Source organism: Carlito syrichta, unplaced genomic scaffold, assembly GCF_000164805.1.
Source record: "Carlito syrichta isolate Samal-C Ts95f unplaced genomic scaffold, Tarsius_syrichta-2.0.1 Scaffold302955, whole genome shotgun sequence".
Classification (NCBI taxonomy): Eukaryota; Metazoa; Chordata; class Mammalia; order Primates; family Tarsiidae; genus Carlito; species Carlito syrichta.
In genome coordinates, this window is record NW_007247051.1 from 28436 (window position 1) to 38799 (window position 10364).

Below are 10364 nucleotides of genomic sequence, written 5' to 3' on the forward strand. Positions count from 1 at the left end.
GGGGGGGGGGGGGGTGTTGGCGTCCCAAAGCCAGCCCCGTGCTGTCCAGAAACCAACTCCAGTCCACGGAAAGGTGACGCCCACTCCAGCAATGCCAGAGGAAAGCCAGCAACCCAGAACAACCGTGGCTCTGGAGCCTTTGCAGGAACAACCACCTGGAAGTCCCTCAGGCGGCCTGGGAATGCTGGCCGGCCGCAGCCTCCTGGCCCTGAGAGCTCAGCTCCTCCCACGCAGTCGCACCTGCCAGAGCCCGCCGAGCGCCTCCAGCAGGGCTGCAGGAGACCACCAAGAAGTAGGGGCTGCCCTGGCCACCGTATGATCTTAAGGGCCCAACGCAGGAAAACAATCAGCGTTCCTCCCCAAACGTAATTCAAAGTACAGACAAGCTAAGCACGCGACGAAAACCTAGGTTTTTGAGATGATCTGAAACCTAGCCGTGTGCTGACATCACAGCAGCTGCTTTCAGTTTGGGGCTTGAGAGAACTGGCTGTGCCTAGCTGCTCGGCCTTCCCTTGGGCTATCCAGCCTCGGTATCACCATCCTCACCCTCGCCTGGGCTTCCAGCAGCAGAGGGGCCTGCCCAGAACCTCACAGACAATTCACAGCAGAGCCAGGAGTGACAGCCAGGGCTCTTTGACCCCAGCGCCCCCAGGTGGGACCATCACACTCACGGGCGCACAGGCCTTTCCCGAGAGCTTGTCCCACATCAAACTGAATGTGTGTCACAAGCTCTAGCAGGGAGCAGTGTGGTGCAGAGCGACAAGGCTGCAGCAGAGAAAGCTCGCTGGCCCAGAAGGATCAGCAGTCGTGGGTAGGCACCACGGTCTGCCCGGCATGGTCGGGCTCAGCCTCTCTCAACCCACTTCCTTGGCCATGCAACTGAGGCGGTGGTCATCCTGCCCCATGAAGAGGGTGTGGCAGGGACTGAGGGAGGTAAGGACAGCATGTGGCAGCACGGCACAGTGACCACGTGTGGTACGTGCTGACTGCTCCGTGGGTCAGAAGTACAGCCGGCTCACATATGGAGTGGCACTCTTAGTCGAAAGCCAGGTCAACCCATCCCTAGCAGAGGCCGGGACCTCACCTAAATGCAGAGGCTGTCCCTGCCGATGGCAAGTTACCTTTTCCTGACCTTGACCCATCGCCAGGAATTTGAGGCGGCTTCCTCCAAAACCACTTCGCTCGGCTAATTTCATAAGATCACTGGCAGGGTCAGAGCCGGGACTCAGGATGAACACAATGGGCGAGTGTGGGCTGCTCTGCTCAAAGATGGCCTCGAAGCTGATCATGGGGGGCTGCACGTACCTGGGGAAAAAAGCCAATGGGACAGTCCTCCCCCTCGGGAGGCCAGCCGGCCCGGGCCAGTGCGTGATCTGCACTGTCTCCCCAGAGCGTGCGGCCTTCTGCCTTGTCCTTTGGTCTCGCTCTCTGCACAGTCTTCCTTGGTTGGAATCCGGGGTCTAGCACACCGCCACCCACAATGGGCAAGCCCTGTGACAGGGACGCCACTGCCTCCCTCCAGCAGCCATGCCGTGTTCAGCAGACTTGTCCTCAGCTGGGTGCCCTTGCTTGGCTTCCGGGTGGACGTGCCCTTGGCACAAAACCCAGGTTCCACATCACAGCCCCACGCACGTCCCGGATGGCCCACATCCGGAGGGGTGTGTGTGTGTGTCAGTTAGCTGCCATTCGGTTTGGGAGGTTTCAGGTAAAAACCTGTATTTCCAGATTCTTTCAGAGCAGAGGACCTAGCCATTCTGGGTCCCCATTGCCACCTGGTGTAAGTCAACAGAGCAAAGGGCAGCTGTCCTTGGAATGGGACCCAACCCAGCCTACTCATGCCCACTACCTGCTGGTCCCCAGAGGCATTCTGGGCCTGTGGCCCCCTGCTGTCCGTCTGGCTTCACACCTAGCGCTGGGGCTGCATTGTCCAATTTGGTCATCACGAGGTACACATGGCTACTAAGCACTTGAAATGTGGCTCGGAGCCGGGCTCAGTGGCTCAGCCTGTAATCCCGCGCTTTGGGAGGCTAAGGTGAGTGGATTGCCTGAGCCCACGGGTTCGAGACCCACCTGGGCAGGTGAGACCTCATCTCTACCATAAATCAAAAAATTAGCCGGGTGTGGTAGCGCGCGCCTGTAATTCCGGCTACTTGGAAGGCTGAGGCGGAAGGATCGCCGGAGCCCAGCAGGTCGAGGCTGCGGTGGCCACTGCACTCCAGTCTGGGTGACAGGATGAGACTCCAACTCAAAAAAAAAAGAAATGTGGCTCGGTCCCAAATGAGATGTGCTGAAAGTATGAATTCACACAGGATTTTGAAGACATGATACCAAAAAAAGCATGTAAAATATCTCAGTAATGTTTATGTTGATTATACATAAAATGATATTTTAATATATTTAGTTAAATAAAATATGTTATTAAAATTAATTTCACCTGTCTCTTTTCTAATGTAGCTACTAGAAAATTTGAAATTAGGTAGAGTGTGGTGGCTCACACCTGTAGTCCCAGCTACTTGGGAGGCTGAGGCAGAAGGATCTCCTGAGCCCAAGAATTTGAGACTGGTGAGCCATGATGGTGCAATTGCACTCCAGCCTGCACAACAAAGTGAGATCTCAACTCAAAAAAAGATAAAATGTGAAATCACACATGTGGCTCACATTGTATTTCTAGTGAATAGCACTCTTCTAGAATGGCTACCAAATATCGCTCAAAGACAGGACTTGGCAGTTCTCTCTCGGGAGCTGACCAACCGCTGCTTTCTGTGAGTCCAGGTGGGGAGGATGCCAGAGATTGTAACCCACAGAAAGGGACAGACCAACCAAGTGACACACTTACTTCTCTCCCATTGTTACAGTCACATAGTCGGTCACTGCCCGGTAGACCCGATCCACACGGAAGCAGCGCAACATGAGCAGCTTCTGGAAAGGGGTGATGCTGTTGTCATAGCCCAGAGGGAATGGAAACTGCTCGAGGGAGTCCAGGTCATACCACTGGGAAAAGCAGACGCGAGTCAGCATGGCGTCACCGCGGAAACGACACAGGCCCCCATTTTAACGTGGAGCTGCCAAAAGTCCCTGCAAGGGGGTGAGAATCTATAGGCGTATGGACTCAAGGTCACTCTGGTCAGGTCTGTCGTTCTCTGCCCCCCAAAACTGTGAACTTCAGAAAGGCAGGAAATGAGTTTGGATCCCTGCTGAGTCCTTGGTGCCCGTCAAGGGACATGGTACGTGGCACATGGTAGATGCTCAACAAATATTTGTTGGATGGATGGATGGATGGATGGATGGACAGACTGAGAGGTGGAAGAATGGATGGACGGGTAGATTATGGACAGGTGGATGGACAGACGGATGGACAGACGGGTGGACAGATGGGCAGGTAAATAGATGGACAGGTGGGTGGATGGGTGGACGGATGGACAGACAGATGGACAGGTGGATGTGTGGATGAACAGAAGGAGGGGGGAAATATGGGTGGGGGATAGATGGACAGGTAGTGGGTGGGTGGATGAATGGATGGATCAACAGACGGATGGATGATGGACAGGTGGGTGGATAAATGGACGAGCGGGTGGGTGGATGGGCAGGCGGACAAACAGACGGACAGATGGACGGGTGGACATCTGGGTGGACAGGTGGGCGGATGGACGGATGGACAGATGGGTGGACAGGTAGATGGACGGTTCTCCCACGCAGCTAGCAGAATTAGCCAGAGGAGAATTCCATTCAGGGAGGCAGAAGGCGTTGATTATACTCTCAATGGGTCATTCATAAGGGTATCTTCTCACTCACAAGAGGTGAGGCCACAGTTTAATCTGGAGATTGCTGACATGTGGGGAAGGAGAGGAGGAGAAAGAGAACGCAACCTCACCTCCTGCCAGATAATCTGATGACTCTCCACATCACCAGGAAGCTGCCCAAAGATGTCCGGAAACATCTCTGATAGAAGAATAATGTCTTCCCATCCCTGGTCAGACAGCCACGTGCAGGGCTTTTTTCGTGTGCTTTTCTCCAGGGAAATGTTTCCTAATCACGATCAAAGAGAAGTTAACAGCCACTGTACCGCCAACGCAAAGCCAGCAGCTCAGTACCTCGCCTTCCTGCACTCCAGGAAAAAGGCCACTTCCCAAGACAGAGACGGAAAAGAGGAGGCCAGGGCTTGTCCTGATCACCGTCAGCGACCCCAGCCAGTTCTCGACCCCAGCCAGTTCTCGGCACCACATCCAGCCTCAGGGCAGCCCCGAGGCATCAGCTGGCTGCTCTGAGTTCAACCGGAACCATTTCTGAGGCTAGAATTCGCGACTGAAATACGGGGGGGGGGGTGCCAAAAAATGCATACACATTTTAAGAAAGGAAAAAACTGTATTAACATTGTAATATTCAATATATACCAATAACAAAAGATGAATACAAGTCACGTTTGACTTCTGCAATTATAAGAGGTGCTCAAAGTGGTTACAGCATCCAGACACTTCTGATGACGGGGAACTAAAAGCAGTACACAGATAACCTCTCTTACATGTGTATGCATTTTTTTGGCACCCCCGGTATTTAAAGCAGTGCCGCTGGGGTCTGAGTTGTAAGGAGAATTTTTTGTTGCTTATTTTAACAAACAAACTCATATGCGTGTTCCCTGTAGATCAAGGTGGTTGGGAAGAAGGAAACTCGGCAGATCCATTACCTTTTAAAAAGAAATCCAGTTCTTCCTGAGGGACTCGCCCTTCCGCTTGCTCGATCTTGATGGTCATATTGAAAGAAAAGAGTAGCTTGTGCTTCTCAAACAACCCTGTGGGAAGCATCAAATGGCAGGGATTTTTAAAAATTCATTTTTAAAACAGTTTCTTATGCACAGTGTGCTTACATCTCAGAGAAATAAAGCGATACACCCAAGGAGCACAGCTGCATCTGGCCCTCTGTGTGTACCCAATGTCTATGAATATCTAAGTGCAAAAAAGATGGGCTCAACTCCGGGGTCACAGCCAAGTGCAGTGTGCAGTGACATCCACTTGAACACAGCGGAAAGGGTTACGTCTACGGGAGGCATGTATCACACCCCCTCGGGGGGAAGTGGGAATAGTAGGCCCGGGGAAGAGGCCACCTTCCCAGCCAAATGCGGGTGTTTGCCTAACTTCTATGTCAGCTCTCGTCTATGACAGACTGGGAGCAGTGCCAGCAAGCCTTCTAGAAAGGGCCAGAGAGTGAATATTTTTGGCTTTGCAAGCTAGAGGGTCTCTGTCCCACCGTAGGGCAAAAGTATCCATAGATAATAGACATGAAATGTGTAGGCCATGTGCCAATAAAACTTTATTTACAAAAGCAGGCGTGGGCTGGAATTGGACTGCTGGCCGTGGTTTTGCCAACCTCTGCTACAGAGGAAGCATACTCTATCAACAGACTCTCTATTGATGGATGCACAATATTAGATTTCTTCTTTTTTGTTTAACAAAAGAAATGTATTCCTGAAAAAAAAATGTATAAGTCAAAATTTGTGATTTAAATTCTACTTTAATGTGTTAGGAGCACTGGCTACTTAAGTGAGCCCTGTAGGAACAATTTTATGCCCAGCTGTTATGGACTGAATTATATCTCCCAAACTTTATAACCTCAGCACTTCGGAATATGACTGCATTTGGAGACAGGGTCTTTAGAGAGGTGACTGAGTAAAAATGAGACCAACGGAGTGGACCCAATTCCAATCTCACTTGTGTCCTTGTAAGAGGAAGAAATTTAGATATACAGAGAGGCACCAGGGACACACATGCAGAGGTGAAAGACCATGCGATGACACAGTGAGAAGCCAGCCATCGGGCCAGGAGCAGTGGTTCATGCCTATAACCCCAGCACTTTGGGAGGCTAAGGCAAGAGGATCCCAGAAGGTTGAGGCTGCAGTGAGCCGGGATTGTGCCACTGCACTCCAGCATGGGTGACAGAGTGAGATCCCAACTGAAAAAAAAAAAAAAAGAGGAGGAAGACAGCTACAAGCCAAGGAGAGAGTCCTCAGGAGAAGCCAAATCTACCAAAGTCTTGGTTTTGGACTTCCAGTCTCCAGGATCCTGAGAAAATACATTTCTGTCGTTTCAGCTACCTAGTATATGGCATTTTGTGATGGTAGCCCTAGCAAGCTAATAGATCAGCCGCAGGAGGCAAATGAATCATTTTTGTCAGTACAGCATCTTATCAAAAGAGGAAGGGGGTGGGGACATGAGTGTACCCTACCCACCCTCTAATTTCTAAGACTCACTCTACAGGCTCCTGGTTTTAAAAATAGGCATTCTGAGTTTATCCCAGCTCCTTTTCAAAAACTGGCTAAAATGACGAGGCTTTTTTTTTTTTAAGGTATAAACTCCCAGAAAATTGGAGAAAAGATAATAGCCACACAGTTTTGCAAGCTGAAAACACATGGACAAGTGATAACTGATTCAGCAGAGCTGAGAAAGTTGCCTCTTACATAAGAAGGAGATAAGGCTGAGATGCAAACCATAGGACTCATAAAAAGCCAGGAACTGGCAGAACCAAGTGCCCCTGGAAGTGGGGGTGAACATGGGCTAAAACAGACGACGGGGGACCATTTATTTAGGAAGCAGTCAGTTCCCAGACCCTCTCTCACACTCCATGCTGCTAGACAAGGCCTGCCTGCCCCACTGAACCTTGGACATGATCGAGATAAAACAGGGTCTATGCATAGGGGACACCGAGTATAGCTGAGGGGAAACCGTACTGGAAACAGGGCTTGAGGTGAAGGTTTACATGGTGAATGTTGACACTGCCAGCCTTCCTCCTCATGTGGTTGCAAGTGTGCTGCAGCCAGCATGACATGCCCCTGGAAAGGGGAGATGAGCCAGGTGCGATGGCTCATGCCTGTCATCCTAGCACTTTGGGAGTCAGAGGCGAGAGAACTGCCTGAGCTCAGGGGTTCGAGACTAACCTGGGAAACTTAGCGAGACCTCGTCTCTACCATAAATCAAAACATTAGCTGGGTGTGGTGGCGCATGCCTGTTGTTCCAGCTGCTTGGCAGACTGAGGCGGAAGAATTGCCTGAGCCCAGCAGGTCAAGGCTGTGGTGGCTGTGAGCGTGCCACTGCACTCCAGCCTGGGCGACAGAGTGAGACGCTGACTCAAAAGAGAAAGGGTTGATGATTCCTCTTTTGGGACTCTTATAGCCCCATGAGAAAAAAAAGCTACATATATTGGCATCTGAGAGTCCCTCCCATGACACACCACAGAGATGCAATCAGCAAAATTCAGATGATGGGAAACAACCCAAGACAACCAGGCAGTTTCTTCCACAAATAAATGCCAGGGGAAAGAGAGAAGTTAAGTGACACACAACCAGTCATAACACAGACCTTACTGGAGTCCTGATTTAAACAAATGTGAAAAATAACTTTTGGCCAGGCTCAGTGGCTCAGCTTATAATCCCAGCACTTTGGGAGGCCGAGGCGAGTGGATTGCCTGAGCCTGTGGGTTCAAGACCAGCCCGGGCAACTTGGCAAGACCTCGTCTCTACAATAAAATAAAAAATTAGCCAGGTGTGGTAGCACGCACCCGCGGTTCTAGCTACTTGGAAGGCTGAGGTGGAAAGATCGCCGGAGCCCAGCAGGCTACCTCTGGGGTGACCATAAGTGTGTCATTGCACTCCAGCCTGGGTGACGGAGTGAGACTCCAACTCAAAAAAAAAAAAAAAGAAAGAAAAAGATAAAGAACTTTTTATACAGTTGCGAACATGTGAATACTAGATGTAGGATGATGTTAAGGAGTTATTAATCTGTAGATGGGGTAATGGCATGATGTTTATACTTTGAAAAAGAATCCTTATATTTTAGAGCAGGGCTGGGCAAACCACAGGGCAGGGGCCACATCCAGCCCACTGCCCATTTTTATAAATAAAGTTTTATTGGAACACAGCCATGCTGGTTCATTACCTATTGTCTATGGCAGCTTTTGTGCTGCAGTGGCAGAGTTGAGTAGTTGAGACAGAGACCACATTGCCTTCAGAACCTAAAATGCTTACTACTTGGACCTTTACCAAAAAAGTTTGCTTTAGATATACAAACTCAAATATTTACAGATCAATGAGACAAATATGAAGCAGATTTTCAAAATAATCGGGGCTGACAGGGAACTGTGTTACGGCATAAGCAAACCCAGGGTTGACCACTGCTGGGGGAAGGGTATATGGAGGTCATTAAGCAGTTCTCTTTTGCCTGGGTTTAAAATGTCCATAATAAAGCATTTTTAAGAACCAGTGCTTTAGGAACTGAAAAATAGCTCAGACACTTTGAAAAACAGTCTGGCAGTTCCTCAAAAAGCTAAACAGCGAGTTAGCACATGACTTAGCAATTTCATTCCTAGATATACACCAAGAGAATTAAAAACATATGTTCAGGCTGGGTGCGGTGGCTCACACCTGTAATCCTAGCACTTCGGGAGGCCAAGGCAAGAGGATTGCCCGACCCCAGGGGTTTGAGACCAACCTGAGCAACATGGCAAGACTTTGTCTCTACAATAAATCAAACAAATTAGCTGGGTGTGGTGGCACGTGCCAGTAGTTCCAGCTGCTTGGGAGGCTGAGGCGGAAGGACTGCCTGAGCCCAGCAGGTTGAAGCTGCAGTGGCTGTGAGTGTGCCACTGCACTCCAGCCTGACCGACAGAGTGAGGCTCTGACTCAAAAGAAAAGAAAACAAAGCAGATGTCGACATAAAAACCTGTATGTGACTGTGCACAGCAGCATGGTAACAGCCAAAAGGCAGAAACAGCCCAGATGCCCATCAACTGACAAATGAATAAACGAAACACCGTCTGTCCGTATGTGGAATCTTATTCATTCATAAAAAGGAACGAAGCCCTGACACATGCCACAGCATGGAAGAATCTCGCATGATGCCGGGGAGAAGCAGCCGGTCACAAAGAGTCACGGGTTGGGCACCTCCATTCATACACAATGTTCAGGACAGGCGAATCCACAGAAAGAGGGTGGACCGGTGGCCGCCAGGGGTAGGAGGAGCACAGCATGGGTTTCCTGTCCGGGCTGACGGAGATGTTCTGGGCCTGGATGACGGTGACAACTGTACCCCGGCGAGGACAAATCATGGAACTGCACATCCTTAAAGGGTGAGCGTAGGGTATGTGAATGTCATCTCGATAAAACTGCGATTCTAAAACTCAGAGCTCTGAACGTTCCTCTGAGAAGGACCGTCACACTTAGCACCACGGGGGAGTTTCCACTTCACGGATCAAGTGACCTTAAGCCACGCGCGTCCTTCCCCGTCAGGGGCGGGCGGCCTCACCCGTGCAGCCGTAGTTGTAGATGTTGAAGGTGAGCGTGTCCGTGATGTTCTTCAGCCGCTTCATGAGGATGGAGTCGGGCAGCGACCTCTTCAGGGACAGCCTGAAGACCTCCAGGAAGGCGGTCAGGGAGTACTGGTACATGGAGCTCACCAGGGCCATCTCCGACAGGACGAAGAACAGGATGGCACCCCTCCGGGCGGCCGGCCGGTAGCCGTCGCGCAGCCGGTCGATGTCCAGGGCTGTCTTCTCCGCCAGCTTGAGCTTCTCGGAGACCTGGAGGGGAGGCGCAGAGGACCCCGGAAACGGGGAGCTTGAGGGGACGCGCAGAGGGCGGGAGTGGTGGGGACAGCAGAGATGCGTCAAATGCTCCAGAGACCGCAAGGGACCACGGCCCCCCCTTGTGGCTGTTTGCGGCAGCCTCCCCCGGACCCTTTTCACTGTGTCTGTGGGGCTCCGTCCAACTGTGGTGCACAGGACCCCAGTCCAGCCGATCCGAGCCCCGCATGTGACCCAGCCCCAGCCAATCTGAGCCCAGCATCCCCAGGCCACCGGGACGGTTTGGGGTGAGTGTGCCACTAAAGTGGCTCTCAGGACCCTCATCATAGGAAGAGCCTCACATGTCCTTTGGGGATTGAAACTGAGAGGACACGAGGCCAGATCGGCCTTATGACCACAAGAAGAACTGACAGAGAATGAAACCAGCCCAGCCGAAGGCCCAGCTCAGAAATGGAGAGAAACCAAGTCCTGCTGGAATTTCTGAAGTCCTGGATCCAGCCCTGCCTGAAGCCATCCTTGGACCTGTCTGCTTTTTAACTGATAACTTCCCCTTGGCCTAAAGCCACGTAGGGCTGGGTTTTCGATCACTCTTGACCGAAGGAGGCCAACCTGAGGCAAAACAGCCCCACGATGCCTTCAGGACACCCGTCCCCACAGCACACCCAGAGGAGGTGGCCTTTTGTCATCAGGCAACTCCTCAGGTGACTTGAAGCCTGAGTCTGATGAGAGGCAGCTGGGGGGCCCCCTGGAATCGCAGAGACTGGTTTTCTCCTTGAGCCGGAGAGAGCAGGCACCCCAGG

General features: G+C 51.4%; 1 protein-coding gene across 1 annotated transcript in view; it reads right to left on the reverse strand.

Moving 5' to 3' along the window:
* The window catches only part of DNAH10 (dynein axonemal heavy chain 10), a 173439-nt gene that overhangs the window by 7076 nt on the left and 155999 nt on the right, over window positions 1-10364 (reverse strand). The window contains exons 63-67 of the mRNA XM_021711970.1: window positions 9288-9561; window positions 4682-4786; window positions 3872-4026; window positions 2837-2991; window positions 1122-1305 (exon numbers count right to left, since the gene is read on the reverse strand). Coding sequence (XP_021567645.1) covers window positions 1122-1305; window positions 2837-2991; window positions 3872-4026; window positions 4682-4786; window positions 9288-9561 — 873 coding nt within the window. The remainder of the gene's footprint in view (window positions 1-1121; window positions 1306-2836; window positions 2992-3871; window positions 4027-4681; window positions 4787-9287; window positions 9562-10364) is intronic.